This window comes from Rattus rattus, chromosome 6 (assembly GCF_011064425.1).
Source record: "Rattus rattus isolate New Zealand chromosome 6, Rrattus_CSIRO_v1, whole genome shotgun sequence".
Taxonomy (NCBI): Eukaryota; Metazoa; Chordata; class Mammalia; order Rodentia; family Muridae; genus Rattus; species Rattus rattus.
Genome location: NC_046159.1, coordinates 25,329,497 through 25,352,025, shown reverse-complemented (window position 1 = coordinate 25,352,025; position 22,529 = coordinate 25,329,497). Strand labels below are relative to the sequence as shown.

At 50.6% G+C, this 22,529-nt stretch overlaps 1 protein-coding gene across 1 annotated transcript in view; it reads right to left on the bottom strand.

Annotated features, from left to right (window-relative positions):
- Iqsec3 (IQ motif and Sec7 domain ArfGEF 3) overlaps positions 1-22,529 on the bottom strand; it is a 95,424-nt gene that overhangs the window by 9,374 nt on the left and 63,521 nt on the right. The window contains exons 6-11 of the mRNA XM_032905750.1: positions 7,553-7,675; positions 7,014-7,180; positions 3,824-3,963; positions 2,677-2,802; positions 347-446; positions 65-226 (exon numbers count right to left, since the gene is read on the bottom strand). Of these exons, the coding sequence (XP_032761641.1) occupies positions 65-226; positions 347-446; positions 2,677-2,802; positions 3,824-3,963; positions 7,014-7,180; positions 7,553-7,675 (818 nt within the window). The remainder of the gene's footprint in view (positions 1-64; positions 227-346; positions 447-2,676; positions 2,803-3,823; positions 3,964-7,013; positions 7,181-7,552; positions 7,676-22,529) is intronic.

Below are 22,529 nucleotides of genomic sequence, written 5' to 3'. Positions count from 1 at the left end.
TGTGTTTCCAGGCTGCCTTTGAGGACCCCATCTCCCTGCCTGGGGAGTCGGGGACCATCCTTACATTCTATCCGAATCTGCTCCAGCTCTGTCACCTCGGCGATGGACTCCTTCAGGTCTTCCACGAACTTCTGCATCTCGTCGGAGCCCAGGGCGCAGAAGTGCAGCACCTGCTTCTTCTCGGAGCCCGAGAGTGGGGTCGCCACGGTGATACCGTGAGAGTAATCTGGAACCCAGTGATAGGCCACCAGTGAGCTCCCTGCATCAGGGAGGCTCGGGCAGCTAGGTGCAGGGAGGGCTGGTGTTTGGGGGGGGGAGTTCCCATCCTCCAGGCCCCAGGACTCACACTCATTCTCAAAGAGTTGGAACCGCATGCCTAACAGGCCGACCGCCTTGCAGAAGGTGTATGTGAAGGAGCTCTTCTTCTTTGGACACAGCTTGAGAATCTGCCCGGGGGGAGAGACAGACACAGGTGAGTGGGCTCCTGTAAATGCTCGTACATAGGCAGGCCACAACACCCAGAGCGAACATTGCCAGTAAACAAAGACGCACACCCATTCGCATCAGAACATCCCCCCTGGGAGGTGCATACACAGGGGCCGTCACTGATTAAAACCCACTGGAATCCATTAACTTCTGCATTGGAAGTCCCGGCCTGTTAGTCCTCTCAGATCCAGCCTTTACCCCACGTTGGCTTTATGCTGGCCTCCCAGTGTCCTCCATTTGTAGCTTGAAGCAGCCCAGCTCAGTCCTATGACAGCCATTCCCCTTCTGCGGCTCTCCCTGCAGCTTTCTGCACAGCCAGATTCTGCTCCTTATTTAAGTTAACCCAGCTGCTCCTTAGAGAGGGCTTCCTTTCAAGATCCCATTAAACCCACAAACTAAGAGCAAGCCCCAAGTCTCCTCTGCCGCCCCGTCACTCTGTCCCACCACCATTTTACAGATTTCATAGCACCCCTCCCATCCGATATGGTTCCATTTGTTTTCTTTCTGTCCTTTCCTTTCTTTAAAAAAAAAAAATTGTTTCTGCCTAAAATGAAAGATCCTCTCACCAGCTGCTCAATATGTAAACCTATATGTTATTTAGTACCTCTTATGTGCTGGGCCCTGCGGATGCAGAGGGATGGACGTGAAAGAGCTCTGTCCTTGAGGGGCCCATTGGATGGCAGAGGAAGATAGCTAAGAACAAAGTCCCTCTGCCCACCCAGCAAAAGCAAAGCAAGGCACAAATGAGGTAATTTCAGAAACTTGGATGTGTTTTGATGAAAGTAAGATAAAATTAGAAATCTAAAGTTCTCCGGGCAGACTGCCTTGCTTGGGCAAGAGGCCACCTGGGAAGGCCACATTCAATTAAAGACCTGCTTGAAGGGGAGGGAGGGAGGGAGCAGAGGTCTGGGCAGCGGGCAGCAGCTCCTGGGGTCAGGTGTTAGGGCGATCCAGGGGTGTGCGGCAAATGAGCTCAGAGACCTCTGAGGTTGGGGGAGCCTGGGGCAGAGATGGGGCTTCTTATCCTGCTGAAGCCTGGTAGAGGGTAGGCCCTGATGTGCACACCAGAAAGGTACCGCTGCTGTGTGGAAGTGGCAGGAGGGAGACAGGAGGGACTGAGAGGAGCACTTTAACATCCTGAGTAATACAGACCATTTGTACTCCATATTGCAAAGACAGAAAGCAGTGTGCATGAGTGTGTGTGTGTGTGTGCGCGCGCGCGCGCTGGTTATTATCATCACTGGCTGTCCACACACACTGTCAGTGATTTGCTTATTCTGGGTTAAGCCCCTCCCCCTAGACCCAATGCTCCTGCGGGAGTAAAGGGCTACTTAATACAAACAGTATCAAGTGTCACTAAGGAGCATCGCTGACTAGCATAACTAGACTCAGGGCTTCAGTAAGGGCCTGAACACAAACTTCCACAGCATGACAGAAGAGGGCAAGGGGGAATGAACAAATCCTCTGAATGACTGCCTGACTGAGGGGCAAAACTGAGCTCCAGACACTGCCTGTGTCCCCAACCCCCACATAACCTGCTGTGAGGGGATGGATGCTAATCCTGTCTTCTCAGATTGTTCCCTCTGAGTAGGGCTCAGTTTTCACCCCTTCCTAATGGCTTTGGTGACTGACTACAGAAGGAGGACTTGGGCCAGATCGGCAGGATGGGAAGAGTGAGAGGTGCCTCTGTGGGATCCTGCATAGGTTTCCCTGTGACTCATTTATGGAGAAGGGCCGAGAGGACAGCTCTAAGGAACTCATTCACCTCATTTACCATCCCTGCACAGTGGGATGGATGACTGATTTACTAATGGAACACCTGCTTTCAGAGAGAAACACACCACACATACATATACTATCCAGCCTCTCCCTGGATAGTATGGGACAATGGCCTTCGGACGACCTCCAAGGCAGGACTGTGGCACCAATGATGAATGCCTCACTCCAGATTTTTGGTATCAAGAGAGGCAGGTTGTCTAGGGTCTGGTTCACTTTCACATTGAGCTGTCTCTGTGCCTCAAGTTCACGGTGTATCACATAGGAACCAGCGTATCCCATATCCACAATTGTAGTCTTGGTCCACCCCGCCCAGTGCGTCCCTGCTTAGCCTTGTCCTGCTCAGTCCCAGTAGGCAGGGATTCAGGAGAGCACCAGCTTCACTTGTCCCCTGCCCTGGCCTGTACTGCTCACCACCAGCAGATCATTGAAGAGGAACACTTCTCTCTGGTGGGCGGCTTGTTTCTGTAACTTGTTCACATCGGTCACCTCGAAGAGCCGGCTACAGCAGACCAGGCGGCGGTGTGGCATGGACAGCACCTGGAACCCAGATAGGGCTCTACAGTGAAGCCCCCAGACACCCCAGGGCCCTCTTCCCGGCTAAGAGCACTATTTTCTAGGGAGCAGGCGTGGGCTCTGCTCCTGCGAGAAGGACAACACTTGACCCTGGACCCCTCATCTGGGGGCCGCTATCCCCTTCATAACGCCTCTGGGACAGCATCGGAGAAAGGATTTGTTATGCTCGTGTAATGAGATCGAGGGATGAAGAACAGACATTGAAATAAGCCTTCAGAGTGCTCAAAATCTACCACCAGCCTTTCCCGGGCTGTGACTACGCATGCACGAAATCCTCACCCGTCTCTTTACTGCACACCCATGTGCGAGCGTGCAAGGGAGAGGGGAGTAAGGACTCTGGGATCTGCTCCAGCAGCTGAAATATCAACTGTCAGCCCTGGCTGTAGAGGCTGTGCAGGGATAGCCTTCCCTGCAGGGCAGGAGGGCCTTCACAGGCGGCTCACAGCCCCCCACCCCCGGGGAAGGTCATGAAGCTCCCCTGACTTGCCTGCACTCACTGTAAGGTGCCAGCAGCAGAGAGAGCCACTGGGGATGCTTAAAACGCACTGCACACTAGAACACGTGTCCTGGGCCCGGGTTGCCGCAACCCACAGTCTACGCAGGTCATTTCCTGCCTGTCTTCTCATCTGGACCATGCAGGCATTTGTACTATCCACAGCCTCTTAGGAAGGGTTTCCTAAACTTCTGACTGGCCATCTACGTGCTTCAACCTTACATCACTGGCCAGTGACCTCGCCCTAACAGCAGCGAGGGCAAAAGGAATGAGGAAATTACACAAAGGGGAAAGGGCTGAGTGCCCGACACACAGCGCAAGCTCACTCCACGGCTAATGGAGAGGAGACTTCGAAAGGGGAGGGAGAGGTTGGGGCGGGGGGAGATTTCAGGAAGAAAGACAGGGCATGAAGTGAAGATGGCTGGCTGGGTAGCTCACCACAGGAGAGGCGGTCAAGAGCTCCAGGGAGTGCTGCTTTATGTGGGCACTTACCGTCTTCATGCCCACGATGGACTTCTCCACCTTGGTGACATATGTGACATGGTCCTCATTGGACTTGAGCTCCTTCTGCTGGATCCTTTCATAGATGCCTACCACCAGCTCCCTGGGGATGTCAGCGCCGTCATCCACACCTATCAACATGGACGGGCCAGAGCCTCAGACAAGAGGGACACGGTTTCCCACCACAGTGAAGCACTAGGGAGGTGACGGCTTTGATTGTGTTTTGTCTCCGACCTTTACCAACTGGCTCCGTACTCCCACCAAGGGAAAGATACACTTTGTAGCCACGTCTGCTAATGTCCTCTGCACCAGGCTCCTAGGCCTCTTTCCTGTTTGCTCCAGGCTCCTGCTAAGGTCTTTGCTTCTGCTCTTCTATCGTCCTCTGTGTATTTGCCTTGACCTCCCCCTGTGTCTCCCCTCGAGCATGAAGAGCACGTTTTAGCCTCTTTGGGATGTTTTTCTCTCTGGGTTTTCGCCTTGCCTTTAGCAGGGGACATGGTGCCAAGGGGCTTGTGGAATGGGTGACAGGAATCTTCCCTCAATGGGAGCTTAAGAGCAGGAAGCAAGCGGGGCCAATGCCTGGCGGTAGCACAGACAGGAGACCCTCCCCTGTCCTGCTTCCCAGTGTTTAGGCTGCTAACCTTTGGCGAGCCAAAGAGATACTGAATGGAAATAAAGAGTGGGCCGACGGAGTAAGGAGCAGGAAGAAGATGTGAAAGGTAAGGCTGAACATCTTCCAGAAGGAAAAAAATATGGCGGTGTAGAAAACTGCTATAAACAGTCAATGAAACAGGATTCTGACACCCAAGTTACAGGAGTTAGGGGAGTGGTAAGAGCATGGAGAAGTCACGTGATCAGTGCAGCTCACTGGTGGCTTCTGTATCCATAGCCTTTCTTCAACCAATTGTCAATGAAAAGCATTCCAAGACCTGCATTTGTCCCAAATATGGGCAGATGTGTTTCTCTTGTCTTTATCCCCTAAAGTGTTTACACATTTACGTGGTGTTGGGCTTTATGACTCATCCAGAGATGACAGAGTATAAAGGAAGGTGTGTGAGGGATATATGCCAGAGTGCACACACACATGCACACACACAAACATACACACACGTGCACACACACGAAAATATGCACACACACAAGCATGAAACCTGAGCACCCAACAGGGTCCTAGAGACAACTCCTTGGAGATGTGGAAGGATAGCCATATATCAGAAAACTTCACATAGCTGGACATGTGTTTCTAGACTAAAATGATTGACTCCGAACTACAGTGGATGAAAAAGCCATACCACTGCGAAAACTCTATACGAAGACAAACAGCAGAAGAACCTATAAGCTTTCCGACGTGGAGGACAAATAACCTTTCAGAGGCCAGGATGGCAGAAGAGCAGTTCTGGTAATGCAGAGCGGGGTGGAGCTCACGTCTAACCTACATATTTCCAGGTTGGATTCTATTCCAGTTAGCTCTTAATAACCCATGAAGGCAGAAGAAGGCAGATGCAGAATTTCGGTGGCCAGTTTGTCTCTGATGTGTCCTTTGGGGAATAGCTAGGGAATGAGAAAGCTGAGATGTCCAGGGACCAGGCAGGCAGTACAGGAGATGCCAGGGTGACCCAGGCACGGAGAAGAAACACCCCGGGGCACAGCCCAGATGTGAAGCACTGACACTCAGGGTCTGACAGGTGTTTTAGTGGTGGAAACATAGGAGCCAAATTGAAAACAAAGGGAAACATCAATCCAAGGAAGACAGAAAACGGTAGCCATGGTACTCTGAAGTGTCCGCTTTGGGCTGTGTTTACTCAAGCATTCCTATCCCGCACTGGTTATAGTGGCAGTGGATAAGAAACATGGTTAAAAAAAACCCTACAAAATAGAAAATTTAAACAATGCTTAAAATAAAAATTTATTAAGTAAAAATCCTCAAACATTACAGTATATGCACTGTGTGAGTCCATTTCTGTACCTCAGGGAACGAGAAGGCTACTGGACGTCACCAGCGGGCATGACCGTGGTAAGCTCAGACAAGTGTCTTAGGCGAGATGGGCTGAGAGAGAAGGTTCTGGGGTGATGGATATGGCTAGTTAGCACACGCAGGAGTGACCACACGGTGTCTGAGATAGAAACTGTCATATTTATACATCTTATATGGTCTTTGTTTATAACGAGGGATTGGAAGACAGAAACACCATGTCATTTATTGACGTGGAAGGAACACTAAACACATAGCCAACAGGCTGGGCACATAGCTCAGCGGAAGGGGGCTTGTCTAGCATTCCTGAAGTCCCTGTCTTCTATCCCAGCACCGTAAATAAATCAATAAACGACTGAAAACAATTGAAAGTGCGGCTCGAGGGAATGGCAGGTGACAGGAGCAGTAGCAAATCTTTTTCAGTAATAAACCTTGTAGAATGATTTTACTTTATTAAATACACACATGCATAACTTTGATTTTTTTTTTGTTTCATCTTTTGGAGACCAAGCATCATACTCTAGTCCAGGCTGGCCTTAAACTCACTCTGTAGCCTAGGCCAGCCTCTAACAAGCAGCAATCCTCCTGCTTCAGCCTCTCATGTGCCAAGGATTACAGGCGCTTGGCACCACACCCAGAACTTTTGAATTGTTTTCTTAATGCCCAGAGCTCTCAGTGTTACATGCATCATACGCCGATAGGTTTGGTCTGGTGCCTGTGAGAGATGCCTGGTATTGATTAGAAAGGTTGCTGGATGCTATCAAGTAACTGCAAGGCTGAATTGAAAAAACAAAACAAAACAAAAAAAAAACAAAACAAAAACAAAAAACAAAAAACAAAAAAACACCTCAGAACCCGGAAGCTTTATTCGCAATCCTTTCTCACTTATGTCACGAGGTGAGAAGGGCTGGTCCCACTCAGACACCAGGCTAGTACCAATGACCCTGAGGTCACCCGGTGGGGATGGGCCGCAGTACACAAAAGGCAGACGGTGTTGCTATAGGGCCCTGTTGCTTTGAGTAGGGCTATGGTACCTAGAGACTCTGTTTGCTGGAAAGTAGGCAACTTTCCCAGCCTGCTAGGGGCGACTGGGTCCTCAGGGACAAATAACACCTGCAGTTAGAGCTCATATTCACGGGATTAACAGGAACAGGACTGGACTGCTCTGTGCAGCGCCCTCACCCCACCCACCCAGCCCAGCCTCCTTACCTCGGAGGTTCCGGATAAAATCTTCCAGCATCATCTTCCGGTCAGGCTTGATGTTGGGGCTGTACATGTCGGTGTTGAGGAGGATGATGGCGAAGGCCAGGATGAAGATAGTGTCTGGGTTGTGGAATTGTTGCACCACCTCAGGATTGCACATGCAGTAGCGCTGGCTGGCGGGGGATGGGGAGGGCAGAACCATGAGTTCCCTTGTCACAGCTCTTGAAGGATTTTGGTATCAGGGATGCCACTGGCTGTCCACCCTCCAACACCCACCTCCCACTTGTGCTTAGTAAAATAGGCTGTGTGTAGGTAACCAAGGAGCATCCACTGGGAGGGTCCCATGTGGCTTCCAGCTTGGAGGAAGCCTCATTAGAGGTTTCTGTTTCTCTGTTCTATTCAGCCCAGCTTCCTGCCTATAGGAGAAGGGCTTCACCGAGCCGTATCTCTGGGCCCAGACTCCTGGCAGCTTTTCTTCACTACTTGTTTCCCAGGAATCAGGGATGCTTGCAGGATGGGGAGAGGAGCTGGAAAAGGGCTCTCACCTGAAAGCTTCTATGAGTCGCTCTACCTTCTGGGCTTCCCCTTGCACACGGATGTGCGCTTGAAACTTCCTCAGGGCTTCATCCAGCTCCATGTTGGAAAAGTCCATCTCATCCACCACGCAGCTGAGGGCAAGTGGAAGAGGGTTGTGAGTGAGTCGGTCCCTGTCAACTCCTCTGGAGCTGGGGTGAGGTGAGACCATTCTGAGGGGTGGGGAGACCTGGCCTGTTTCTAGCCAGAGATGAACAGAGGAAGAATCTTAGAGCCTTGCTTACCCCTCTGGGGTCTCCTCCTAATAAGCCAGGGGATGTCTTTCTCTGCCACCTCGCATCTCATGCAGCAGCCTGAGGAAGTGAGCCGTTGTCTGCCACATCTGCCCCACAGACAAATACCTGCTGCCCAGAGTGATGAGCGGTTCCCTTGCACCACCAAGGGCAGGGGAAGCTGAGCTCAGACATTTCTGTTCTGGATCCAGGTTCTCCCTGAGCCCAGGAGGATCTCAGGGTTAAAAACCACTTGTAACTGGAATGAGCTAGGCATGGTGGCTCATACGGTCCTAGCTACTAAAAATGTTGCAGCAGAAGGATCTCCTGGGTACCATGATTCTACCTCAAAAAAACAAAAACAAAAACAAAACAAAACAAAAACCCAAAACCAAAATAAAAAACCAAAAAACAACAAAAAAAACCCAAAACAAACAAACAAACAAATGGGGTGGAGATAAATATTATATATCATGTATCTTACTAAGATGGATGGGAAGTCCCTTCCTCCCCATCAGAGTCTCTGCATGGGTGAGTCTTTCCTGGATCCCCTTTGTGATGGTTTGAATTTGCTTGGCCCAGGGAGTGGCACTATTTGGAAGTGGGGCCTTGTTAGAGGAAGTGTGTCCCTGTGGGTATGGGCTTTGAGAGCCAGTCTCCTGCTGTTTGCCTTTGGAACAAGATGTTGAACTCCCAGCAACTCCTGTGCCATGCCTGCCTGGGCTCTGCCATCCTCCTGCCTTGATAACAGACTAAACCTCTGAACCTGTAAGCCAGTCCCAGTTAAATGTTGTCCTGATAAGAGTTGCCTTGGTCATGGTGTCTCTTCACAGCAATGTAAATCTTATCTAACACATCCGTTTCTTAGGCTGCCGGGAAAGGACAATGCCTGCAGAGTGTTCTCCCTGTTTGATCAACCCCCATCCTTCTGCCCCAGTGTCTTCTTGGGTGTTCTATTCCCAGGGTCTTGTATGGGGTGGCAGGAATCTGGGCGTGGTCATGTTGCAGACATGATACTTCCATCATTAGACCTTCCAGCCTAGAGAAGCTTATCACAATATGGCTGCCACGTGCCCACAGGCTTCCAGAGCTGACATCTGTCATCTCTGTCACACCCCATCCTAGTTACCTCCCTATTGGCTCCTTCACAGCCTGCCCCTTATCTGCTCAGCCCACTTGGCAGAGAGCATCCCAGAACGATGTGGGCATAAGTCACCTTGTCCTTCAAGGCTGCTCCCAGCGGTGAGCCAAGCATATAGCCCAGTAACCAGGACTTATCAGGTATCTACAAAGTGGCCACCCGAGGTGTAGACAGGCTCTGAGCAGGACTCTTCTCTTTCATGATCTTGGAAGACCCAAAGTTCTTCAACTCCGTTGCCAGTTGTCAGGAAAAAACTAAGAACTACGCCATAAAGCAGAGATCGGGGCATGAAGCTGCGTGGACTCTGCCATCCCACTGCAGAAGTAGGGAGAGAGATCAGGCCAAGAGACTGCAAAGAAGCAGTGGTGGTGGTGGTGGGGAGCAGGAGGAAGCAGGACCCTTCTTCTTTTCTCTCCCTGCCTTAGGTAGCCATCCATAGCCACCCTTGGCTGAGCTTGCTGGGTTCCTCTCAGGCTTGTCTCAAGCTCGTCAGGGTGGGTGGGTGGACGGAGCAACAAGTGCATGGGGACAGGAGGTTTGCCAAGCCTGAAAATCAGTCTGTGCTGGAGAAGGCTGCCTGGATGGCAGAGCCTCCGAGTCTGCCCAGGTAGGGACCACTCTGCTTTCTCAGTGGAAACCTGAGTGTCTGCTTCTGCACTGAACTTTCCTTAGCTTGGTGTGAACAGCAATGGAGCATCACAGGGTCAGTGGGTGCCCATGGCTAAGCCCGGGCAGGAGCCAGGCATCGAGCCATAGAGTGTTGCTATCCTGAAGAAGGAAACAGCCCTAGCAGGATCACAGAGGCAGAGGAGAGACAGAGCTCGTGTGATATAGATACAGAACCGAGGCCAGAGCCAGACATGGGAGGAGACAGCCTTTGTAGCATGAGTCTTGCAGCCGGAGCCACAGAGAGGGGGGCCAGGGAAAGCCAACCGAGAACTGGGTAGAGACAAAGAAGCAAAGAGGTGATGGAAGAAGAGTGAAGAGAGCAAGAAAGCAGACAAGAGAAGAAAGGGGAGACTGAGGAAGGTGGAGAGGAAGAGACAGAAGTCAGGTAGGCTCCATGTACTGGGTGAGCGGCCTGAGCGTGCAGGAGCAGAGAGAGTGAACACATTGTACCCTCTTACTGCAGAGCTGTGAACCCTTATAAGGACAAGGAGGAGGTCTGTGGGCTCAGCTGGGCCAACACTGACTACAGGTCCTCTGAGGCCCAGGCTGGCCCTTAGCCATAATGAGCTGATATCTGGTGGCTTCCCAGGCCTGGCCCACAGGTCCATCTCTACCCTTCTTTCCTCTCTTTCTGCTGTGGTCTCCTGAACACTCTCTTCCCCTCCTATGTCTCTGCAGAAGCCTCTCTCCATGTTCCTCTGCCCCCAGAGCTCCAAACCAGGCTTGTATCCTGCATGATGGAAGCGGCTGCTGGAATCAGGGCTATATGGGGGAGACAGGGAGGAGGTGGCAGCCAAGGGGTTGGGATCTGCCCAGCAGAGCACAATGGCCTACTTTCCAGTTCTCTACGCAGGTGATCTACAGCCTGCTAGCTCACCGGTTCACTGGCTCAGGGGCTGTGACTCCAGTAATGAGCTGAGGGTCTAAACTGTCCTTGCTCAGGAGAAGCAGTCAAATGAAACATGGCTCCCAGACCAAGACAGGGGTGGGAAGACTGCCATGGAGCCAGAATGCCTCTAATTCAGAATCTTCTAGGCTGTTCTGAGAGCCCTGAGTTGTGAGGAGAGGGTATTGGTTAAAAGGCAGCTCTCTGGACCCTCTCCAGATCCACCGAGTTAGAACATTTGGAGGCTGGCCTGAGGATCTGCATTCTTCAGTCAGCTCTCTGAGTGATGCTTAAAATGGGGGAAACCAGGGACTGAACTGAAGCAAAGGGTAAGAGGAAGCTCAGCCCATTGGGAGCTTTTGAAATGTGACTCTAGCCACTGCCGAGCCCCAGGGACCAGACCTTCAGGGGAAGGTGCTTTCATCCTCCAAGGCTATCAAGATTACTCTGTGGGGTTGGTAAGGGACAGAGGGCTAGGATTTAAAATAGGTGCAGCATCACCCACTCTCAAGACACCGTGCAACATCAGTGGTTTATGTTTCAGATGTATGAGTGTTTTGTCTGCAAGTATATACACATGACATATTTATGCAGTTCCATAAGAGACCAGAAGAGGGCGTCAGATCCCCCTGGAGCTGGAGTTACAAGGCAGTTATGAGCTGACGTGGGTGCTGGGAACTGAACCCAGGTCCTCTGCAAGAGCAGCAAGGTCACTTAACTACAGCATGGCGGTTTGATAGTAGGTGCACTCCTGGAACCCCTTACAACCTGGGGAGAAAGCCTACTATTTTCTGGCTGCAAAGCCCTGCGGGGAGGGAAGAGAATGGGCTGAGCCATGAGAAAGCCCTCGCTCCTCCCCAATGGTCACACAGCCATGAGTTAGCCACGCTGAACGCGTAGGACCTGCCCCATCTCAACTCTGGCATTCCCTGAGCAGGACACAGAGCTTACAGCCCACCACGATAGCACAGTTCAATACCACAGATGCTCCCAACAGCAGCAGACAAGGACACGGCACTCTGGCTGACATGGAACTTGTCTCCCTGTGATGAGCAGTGGCTATCCCACCTGCAATTCAGGAAGTCGTTCTGTGCTTTCCCGGTGGGGTCTGTGTCCCCATCTGTCCGCTCCAGTAGACACTCATCCTCAGGTCCGTCACCCGTAACCCTAACGGCATGGGTTCCTTCAGTGTGGATTTTGCCTGGCACCTCCTTACCTTTCCCTTTCCTCACTTTCTTCTCAATGCTTCTGTTCTGTATCATCTGCCAGTGCTTAAAATCCCCCATCCTGTCTTTCTCTCCTGGAATCGATAAAGGAAGCAGACTATTGATCAGTTTGCCAAATCTTATTGCTGCTGGGACCAAGGGCAGTAATCTTGCATCCCTAGAGTCCCAACAGTCTCCTTGTCTCTTCTCATCTCCTAATCTTACACAAAGCACCTCTCCGGTCACCTAGAGGCTTGCCCTGCACTTACAGAACTAGGGGAGCAGGCTTCCCTGTGGTTCTGGGAGGCTCCTGCCTGCTGGGGCTTCCTGGTGTGAACATGGGGCAGTAGCCAGGAGGCTCCCTTTGGAGCCCTGCCTATTGGACGTTATTTCATGGCTTGTTGTATGTTGAATATGAGACGTTTTCCTCAATCCCATGTGCCTGAGTGCCTGGGTCCCATCTGGTGGCCCTGTTTTGGAGGTTATGGAACCTTCAGAGCTTGGGACGTAGTTGGCAGAAGGAAGTCTCTGGCAACCTTCTGGTTACATCTCTATTCCCTGCTCCCCAAGACATTAGGGGCTATTGTCTCACACTTGGCGCTACTGTGGGTGGGCCTGCCCCAGCCACCATGGCTTCCCAGCTTTGATGAACTGAAGTATGTGTCTCCCCGAAGTTACTTCTGTGAAGTATTTTACTAAGCGATAAGATAAGTGACTAATGTCTCTGAAAGAACATAACAAGCCAGTCCTCTGGGTTTTATGAGATATTAACCATTACCTGCAAGTTTTGTAACACTTTCAGAGAAGAGACTGGCCCCACGGGGGACTGTACAGACTCTGAGAACACTCCTGGGTAAGCCTGGTTACCTTCCCCATCTCCCTAGTGTTCCCTGCTTCTCAGTGACTGGTGCTAATTGACTCTCCCTGAGGGATTCTATCTCCCTGAGACCCACAGTGGAGGTCTGGGAGGTGCCTTGGAGAACATCCGGACACATCCAGTCAGTAACCACGGATATGTGAGGAGACTCTTGATTGTCAGAAGTTATCAGGGAGGTGGCATGGTTCCTACCTTCCACTTCAGAGCCCACTTGGGACGATCCCAAGAGAAAGCTCGAACTCCTGGCTTCTTATCCCCACTTCACACCCCCCAGACCTTCCCAATGCTCTGGGCCTGGCTAGCTGGTTGTCTTGCTTTCAACCCATGCACTAAATAAATAGCGCCTAAGTACAAGGCTGGGCCAAGGACCTACTGAGAGTGGCTGGCAATGCAAACGATTGTACTGTGCTGTTCTGGGGTGAGGCACTGGGTAGTTTTACGTCAACTGTCATTTGGAAGGAGGGAACCCCAAGTGAAAAAATTCTCCTACCAGACTGGCCTGTGGGCAAGTCTGTAATGCAGTTTCTTAATTGATGATTATTATGGGAAGGACCAGTTCACTGTGCGTGGGACCATCCTTGGATGCTATAAGAAAGTAGGCTGAGTAAGCCATGGGGAGCAAGCCAGTAAGCAGCGCTCCTCCATGGGCTTCGCAACAATTCCTGCCTCTAGATTCCTGCCTCGTTTGAGTTCCTGCCCTGACTTTTCACAGTGATGATCTGTAAATTGGAACTGTAAGCCAAAATAAAACCTTCTCCTCCACAGATGGTTTCGTGTGTGTGTGTGTGTGTGTGTGTGTGTGTGTGTGTGTGCGCGCGCTCGCACACATGCGTGTGTGTGTGTTTGGCGTTTATCGCAGCAGTAGAAACCCTGACAATGAAATGACAGGGAACCACACTGTGAAAGCAGAATCAGAACTATTTCTTTGTAGCTAAGTGTAGTGGTGAGCACCTATAATCTCAGGACTTGGAGGCTGGGTGGGAGGATCACATGATCAAGGGCAGCTGGGCTCTCCCCTTCCGTCCTCTGAAATCCTTCATACCTATGACAGGTCCTATGCAGAGAAAGGACAAGTTCTACAAAGACAAAGAAGATACATCTTGCATCGCTTTGGCCATAAAGAACTCTTAGGGGACGTGCAACTTCAGCTGAGATCTGAAAGATGAGTTGTGTTGTTGAGGTGAAGTAGGTAGGCTGAGGAGACCAAGGAGGCCGATGAAGACACCAAGGTTGTGGCAGACAAGGTTGGGGAGTGTGCAAAGCAGAGAGGAGGGGAACCCGGAGGACACAGAGGCTTGGGGTGAATGGGATTTTCACCTGCCAGTTAGGAGGAGTCTAGAGTTTATTCTGAGCACTGCAAGATTTCATGATTTCTCTGGTTGCTGGGGGCAGGGGCAGGGAGAAACGAGAGGGAGGGAGCAGTGAGCAAGATGGGGCAGGGAGCAAGAGGGGGGAAGGGAGCCCAGTAAAGATGCTACTTCCCAGCTAGAAGTGCTAGGGCTGAGTCTAGGGTGAAGCTGAGGGTGGTGGGGGTGAATTGTTCAGAGGAATCTGGGACAGAAGGGTGGAGAGGATGGCGGAGCTATGCACAGGGAGCCCAGGATGAGTCCCATAAATCAGCAACTGAAGGTGAGCAGGAGGCTAGACTGAGGCGTTAGCTCGGGACACTAAGCTAAGGAGGTTGTGTTGAATTGTATTTCTCTTTTCCTTCTGCCCCCCTTTCCATCCTTCCTTCTCTTTTTTCTTTCTTTTTTTGTTCGCTCTTTCCTTTTGCCAAAGCCAGGAGTAGATCTACAGACTTATACACAACTCTACCACTGAGCCTCACCATAGCCCGGCAAACCCTCATGAAGACCCACTGCGTGTCTCTTTTAGTGTACAGATAAAAGCCTGTGCGGCTGGCTTCCTGTTGCCCGGTCTCTCCCTTTGCCTCTGCTTTTGTTTGGAGCCAAACTTCAAGAAGACATCCGTGTTCATGCTGTCTTGTGTCCTGGCCTCTCTTCGCGTTCTAATCCAGTGTATGTTCTCATCAGCCTGTTACCTATCTCTTGTCAAGGCCACCACTGGTCACCCTGTCACCAAGTCCAGTGGACTCCATTTGTCATGCCCTCAGATATGGGGAGCATTGCCTCCTTCTGGGGGTGATTCCTTTCTCTTTCGAGGTACTCATCCTCTACCTGACTTCTGTCTTAGAGGTGGCCCCCAGGCCTTTCTCCCTGTATTTCTCTAGGAGACCTTGCCAAGCCCAGTGGTTTCTACCGCTTCCTGTAGCTCAGAGTTGATTAGGTTGTCTCTTACACTGAGTCCCCTTATTGCTGGGTCTCCAATGCTCATCTCCATTGTTTATAAGAGTCGATGACAGTGCTACCAAGCTGGGGGCAACTGACTCACCATCGCCTCTACATCCCAGTGGAGCATCAGTGGTACCCTTTTTTCTGGTTGACTCATCTGAGGTCTGAATGGGTGACAGTCATGAGGATGCAGGATGTCCCAACTTCTCTTGAATAGATGACAGGCTGTGCATCTTTTGTTTTACCTGATATTTGACAGTTTGATTTGCTTAAGCAAATATTTGGCAATGCCAAGTTTGATCCGTTCTGCAGATGAGATGTCCTAGGTGCAGCATGCCCTTCCACTTTAAACCGCAGCGACACGTGCGTGCATCAGGAACTCTCTGCACCAATCCTATGAGCCCGGCACGGACACAGTTAGTTCCATGCAAAGATGAGTGTCCTGAATTCTCACCCACTCAGGTGGCCACTCAAGGTAACACAGCTCTCTGCTTTCCTCCCACACCTGCTACAGCTAGAGCTGTGGCTAGTGACCTGGCCTTTTCTTACTCCCTGCCCCAGGCCATCCTGGAGAAACATCCTCCCGGGACACTTGCCCGGTCTTCACAGGCTCCTGTTTGCCTTCCTTCACAACCTTCCACATCCCTTGTATGACGTTTCCCAGCAGAGCATGCCCTTAGCATCCTGCTCCTCCTGCCTCCTTCCTTCAGACTTGCCTTCATGCTGCCTCACCCCAACCTTGTGGGTCTGTGGTCTCCCCAGTTTCCATGGTTCTCTGGACTTGTCTTGTGTCTACTTTAAAACTTCCTTGCATGGTTAGATCATGTGACCTCTCGGCTGTGCTTCAGGATAGGCGAGCTGGTCCCATCTTTGCTTCTCTATCGGATATACGAGGCAATAACCTTTCTGGATGATCGTATGGGAGAGCGGGAATCAGTTGGAAGAAGCAGGATCCTGTGCTGTTGAACGTTAGCTGGAGAAGAAGCTCAAGAACCCTTGAAAACTCCGCCCAGGGGCCTAGGGTCTCTTAGTATTCTCTGCCAAGATGATCTGGAATTGACCCCAGACCTCTGCCAGGGAGATGTCCTGGAGGGTTGCTGGTGCTGGCCAGTGATGAAGCAGCGTGGGTCACATGCATTTCTTGCCTCCCCCCAGCCGCAGAAGCAGCTGAGGGTGTGATGAGAACTGGAGTGTGTGGACACGCACTGATTGGACGGCTTTCAAGAGAGTCTGGACCTGCTCAAGAGGGCTGTGGATGAATCAGCCAGTGAATCGGGGTGGGGGTGGGGAGAGAGCTTTGCTTGGGCTTCCTTCTTGCCTGTGTGTTTTGTGGGTGTGGGGTTTGGGGAGGGGTGGCGTGAGGGCTGCAGCAAACAGCTCAGGAGGGCTTGGACGCAGACGGCCAGCTGTTCTTGCATCTGTATGAACAGTACACTCTTGCATCAAATTGCTTGTTAACACTGATCTGTTCACGCAATCAATTCGCGTTGCGGGAAATGAAGCATCCTACACAACTGTGATCAAAACGGATTGCGTCATCTCAGGACTCTTTTTTTTTTTTTTTTTTTTTTTTTTTAAAGGAGAGCAAGACAGTGTCTGGCAGACAAAGGAACTGGATGGGAGCTGAAAATAGGTAACAGCAACAGCAGGGATTTTTTAATTGGCCAGAAGAGATGGTAAAGATATTGTCAGTGAGGCCCGGCTGAGGCCTGGGAGGAGGCAAGTAGCTGCGCTTCAGGCAAAAGGCCGCAAGACGCACAAGCCCTCCTTTTCTTCTGCAGTGCTCGCTTACACAATTTAATTAAAAACATCCTCATCCGCTAGAGGGTTATTATTTTTTTTTCCTGGTCAAAACTCATAACATGCTCTGTAAAGGCCTTTTAGAAAAGAGAACAGGGCCAAGAAAACAGAATGAGAGGATGCTGACTCAGGGACCAACCAGTGTTCCCGTGATGGCGCTGGGGCATGAAGAGCTTCCAAAAGAATGGCTGCCAGGTACACAGGCAGGAATCAAGAGCTCTCCGCGGTAGCCACCAGACAAATCGGCAGTCACTGTGGATGCCAGAACTGATTTTTCTCCTGCTGAACTTGGCAGCATCCTGGTGGGCAGAGGTCATGAGTCCCAAACATGTCTTAGAATCCCCCTGGTGCTCATACCAAGCCTGATTTACCGGGCCCCTGAGTTTCTCATTCAGTGGACCTGGAGCAGAGACAGAGTTTGCATCTCCAGTAGGCTTCCAGGTGATACTGATGTTGCCAGTTCTGGCGCCACATTTTGAGAAGTAAGACTGTGTACTGTAACAATGTGGGGCGTGGAAAGAGGTCAGGCCCTTGGGTTGGAGTCTGGTTTCTGCTGTGCAGCAGCCTGGCTCAAGCTACTAAGTGTCAATGTGCCTTACTTCCCTCACTTACAGAATGAACACAACACCCATATGGCCTGTCTTCTGGGCAGGGCTGGTATGAGTTTTAAGATGATGACGTTCACAAAGGTCCAGGCATAGCAGGACTTCGTAAGTAATGGCTTACACTGTGTTTCTTCAGATCGAGCCTGTGTTGACATGTTGACAAGTGAATGGTTTAAAGCTCCTTTTAGCTGAGGTGCTGAGAAAAACCCCTTTGGATACCAGCAGCTAACTGCCTGAAACGGCACCGTCAGCCAGCTATCTGCGGGCATTTTAAAACGCACACCAAGCAGGAGAAACTGGATCTAGTGCAGGCCTCGTGAGACTTGGGAATCACACTCTCTGCTCTGCTCTTTCCCAGATGAAAGGATCAGAGCATAGCAAATGCAGCAGAGAAGAGGGATGGAATTTGTGCCTGATTCTGGTCAATTTCCACTGGCCAGCGGGCAAGTCAATTCTTCTCTCTGGGTCTGTTCTACCTGGGCGAGATGAGAGGACTAAGCTATAGCTGAACCCCCACGGGCTCTCTGGTGCTGCGATTCAGAAGCAGGAAGTCACAAGAACCATGAATGTCTCACATCATGCTTCTTGTGGAGTGGGGCACAGACATTGGTGTGTTGTGGGATTATGGGATCGTTCTGTCTGGCTGCAGGCCTTAGCTATCTGTAAGCTGTGCAACTGAGGGGAAACTCCCTAACCTCTCTGTTCCTTGGCTCCTGAATTATTAGAAATGGGCACTCCCACTGCTGCCACTGAGATGTAAGGATGGAATGGGAGATTTCTGGAGCTGTGCCCACCTTCAGCGCATCCTGAATACTGTGCGTCACAGATATTCCTGTAGAAATCGTTAGAATAGGATGACTCCCTAGAAGTCTCATGGCAGAGTGGTTGGTAGGAGCCGCCAATAGAATGTTGCCCAGAGGGTGGGAATGGTCCCTCCTGTGTTGCTTTATGAGAGACTGGGCTGGAGACATCCATGTGTAAAATCTCAATCCATATGCCGTATGTCTGGATTTGTTCACCCTATCTTTGGGGTCCACAAAGTCTCCAATTCAGGGAGTAAGGGGGTCCTCAACTTTACTTTCATGACTATTACTGTTCAAGAGAGTTCTTATCTACCCATGTCAAGGAGAGAGTAGGGTGCCCACAGAGGTGCAATGTCAAAGATTTAAATCTGGAAGGACACCACTGTTTCCCTTCCCTTCCTTCCTTCCTTTCCCTTCCCTTCCCCTTCCTTCCCTTCCTTCCCTTCCCTTCCTTCCCTTCCCTTCCTTCCTTCCTTCCCTTCCCTTCCTTGCCTTGCCTTGCCTTTTCCCTTCCTTTCTCTTCTCTTCCCTTCTTTCTTTCCTTCCTTCCTTCCTTCCTTCCTTCCTTCCTTCCTTCCTTCCTTCTTTCTTTGACAGTGGCTGAACTTGAACCTGGGGCTTTATGCATGCTAAGTTGTGCCTTATCACCATGGTGTAAATCATCCCAAGACAACACTTTTAAAAGACACCTCTCTTGCCCCTCTGGGTGGTAGAAGAGAACTTTTCAAAGCTGTGGAAATAGCACTAAGACCTTTTCCTACGTGGTTCTTTCCCTGCCCTCCCCTAGACCCTTGAAGGGTCTCCCTGAGCCAAGGCCTAAACTTCCTCTCCACAAGGGAATTCCTCAGGCAAAGGTTCTGAGCTGAAAGTACAGCAATGAGTGGGCAAGATGTTCTCAAAATATTTCTTGCTAGCCAGAAAGGCCACAGACTTCCAGACTGTTGGGTATTGACAGGCAATCTGTCATTTTAAAAAAGTCCCAAGAAGAACAAGTCTGTTACATTCTGGCCAACAGACGCATGCTGGTGGAAATGAAGTCATGAAAATCTGACTCCAAACATCAAATGCTAATTAGTATGTACCGGAACTTCACACAGGACCCCAGAAGTCTGGTGGAAGGAAGGAACATGCCGGAAACTTCCTGCTGGTGGCGATACCCTAAAGCTGCCCTTAGAGCATTCTCACTGAAATGGTAGGCACGGGTGTTCTCCTCTCACATGTGATTCACATCGGAAGGAATCATCCACGCTAGAAGAGAGACTGCTCATAGCCGGCTCAGAACATTCTCCCATCCGCTGGCCTTCAAGCCCGCTGAAGCGGACACTTCAGGAAGGAAATAGAGCGGAGCTAAATTCCCAGCCACACGAAAACTGTGGGTGGGTGGAGCGGTGGGCAATGCTTGCCCTAAAAGATCCCAGCCCTGCCTGGCTCCTATATATACCTGGGCTCCCAAGGTGTCTCTTTTGTACACCCAGAAGGAATGTTTTCAGGATCCAGGGTAGTCCCCAGAAGGAGCCAGTCCCATCCTGTTCTTTCCCGTGCGTGTCTCCCTGGCAAATTCTAGCAACTTCTCATCTGATGAGTAGATCTGAATCAAACCAGAACTGGCACACTCAAGCTCTTTTGCTCTGAAACAGCAGTAGGAAGGTTCTAATGTGTCTCGGTTTTAGGTAGGAAAAATAAAAATGGAAACAGCTAACATTTATAGAAATCCTCCAGAGTCTCAGGCGGTTCAGCACGTCACATGCGCTTAAAAAAGACATAGTTCAGCAGATTACTATGATTTTTATGTAACAAACATGGATGTCAAAAACAAACAGCCAGTGCCTTAGAGTGGGCATGGCCCTTTGATAGCTTTATTCTTATTTGATTATAAGCCTACTAGAATTCAGTCTAGGTTGGTCGATTTTCTTGCATGTGGGCAAATACCTGACAAGAAGCAACTTAAAGGAGGGAGGATTTACCTTGTCTCGCAGTTTGGGGGAACACAGTCCACCACAGTAGGGAGAGGTAGCAGGCAGCTTGGTGATGGTGGGAGCTTCAGGCAACTTATTCACATCTTAGTGGATCAGGAGGCAGAGAGCTTGGGTTGGAACCAGGACCTATAACCAACTAGCTCTGCCCTTAGAGCCCTGTGTCTTCCAGTTAGGCCCCAAGTCCAAGAGGTTTTACAGTCTCCCAAAAGGGCACTGTGAGCTGGGAACCGAGTGTTCAAACACACGAGCCGGTGGGAGACGTTTCACGCTCTGACCATCCTACCCCACCTCTAGCCCCTAGTAAGCGCCTTCTCAAAATACTAAATGCATCCAGTATAACCAACCACAAAAGTCACCCAAGTCACACTGTCCCAACAGTGTTCAAAATTCCAAATTCTAAAACCTCTTCTGTGGTCCAAGACAGTCTCTTAACTGTGAACCCCTGTGAAGTCCAAAGACAAGCCACGTGTTTCCGGCAAGGAAGGGTGGGGACAACATGACACCGAGGCTAAACACAGCAAATGCCAGCCCTGGCCACCTCCACATCTAGCACGCAGGGTTCACAGAGACCTCAGGACAGTGTCGGTCACATTTGCAGTGAGTCAGAACTGTGACAGACTCCTTTAATGCTGTGCTGCCTCGAAACCGGGGTCCATTACTTCTAAATCCAGTCTCACTAAAAAGCGCGGAATCTGGGTAGGACCCAGCCAGATGCTTTGACAGACGTAACATCTGGTTCTAGTCCAGGCCCTGGGAGAGTTTTGATCGCTTCTGCAGCCTCAGGCGCTGGACTTGTCGTCCGCTGTGTTTCAATCAGCCTTTTGTTCTCTCAAACAATAACTGTGATAGCTCACAGGTTCTACCTACGGCCTTTAGAGGCTTCTCTAACCCAAAGCTCTGAACGCTTCCATGTTCTCTTCCTGTAACCAGGTCTTAAGGCCCAGTAGTCACATGGTCAGCCCTATTAGAGTCACGACCCCACTGCTCAGAACCAATTTTCTGGAATAGCTATTTTTCTCATTGCCGTGATCAAACACCCAACAGGAAATAGCCTAAGTGAGAATGGATTTGCTCTAGCTCATGTTGTCTTGTTCATGGTTTGAGGGGATACGGTTCAGGATGGTGGGAAAAGCTTGGTCAGGAAGCTTAAAGACGGAGAGTGTTGGGACATTAGCTCACATCTCAGCGGACCAGAAGTCAGAGAGATAGGGTTAGACTCAGGGCAGGGTTTTATAAGCTTCTCCCCTCTTCACCCTGTGTCTACAAACCAGGCAGATACTAAAAGAGTCTACAACCCTCTACGACAACAATGCCAGCTTGGGATCAGGTACATGAGCTTGTGGCACTTCCCATTCAAATGCAATGTGACTTCTGGGAAAATGAGTCCAGAGCCCAGAACCATCAGCCATCGAGAACGCCAAGGGCAGCACTCTGGGATCAGAGCCCATGATGGTATGCTCGGGCTTGGGCAAGCATCCGAGGCAGCTCCTGCTCTGGTTTCCCAGCCTTTCCTTTTCCCTCACAGCTCTGAATGCTGCCTCTGAAATAAGAATTTCTCCCTCTGAGAGTCATTCCAACTCCATCTTCTCTCCCACTGCCGCCAGGTGGGGAACTCCGTGGCTTGGCACGTCTCGGTCTCTGGGGACATGGGCAATTTATGTCCTTTTGTTTGGCAAACATCTATGTATGGAATAGATGTGATTGGCTGAGTGCCTTCATGCAGGGCAGGGTAGGGCAGGGCTGTAGACTAGCCCCTGAAGCTTTTCCAGCTTGGGCAAAGCCACACCAGACAGCTGTTACTTCCTGTGCTCCGTCCAGGGGGAGTGAGGAGGGAACAGCCATTTATTTAATGTTTCCAGGTAGTGGGCTGGGAGTGGCAGGGAGAGACCAATGCTCCCATTGTCCTGGCTTTTAATGCTGACACCTGACTGACTCTCTTTGTTTCTCTGTGTCCTGCTGGCTTTTTATAGGAAGATGCTAGTATATCTCGGGCATGAACTGGGGAGTTATGAACTTGGGCTGTAGGGCTCTTTTCTGTGGGGTTGAGTCAGTCCAGAGGCTGAGAGGGTCAGAAGTTCAGATTCTGGGGGAGGATTTAGGATATTTGTGGGCACAGCACCATGTCTCTCCTCTTACTCCACTCTTCTCCCCACACCCAGGATGCCAGCAGAAAAGCCCCTGGCTTCTCATCCCTCCCCATCCATGTTTAGGTGTGTAAGTTTCCTGAGACCGTGAGCCATGCTTATTCCCACATACAAATGCAGAATGCCAGCCCAGGTCTATTCTTAACACAGAATAGGCACCCAATGTTTGTTAAACAAACAATAAATAATAAATGGTCGTCTCTTTCTTTCCTGCAGCCCCAGCTCTGCCCTCAAGCCTAAAGCCTGAGACTTTGACAGGATGACGAAGCGTGGTCCCCACATTTAGGGCAGAGAATCATCTGCCCTAATGCATCAGCGG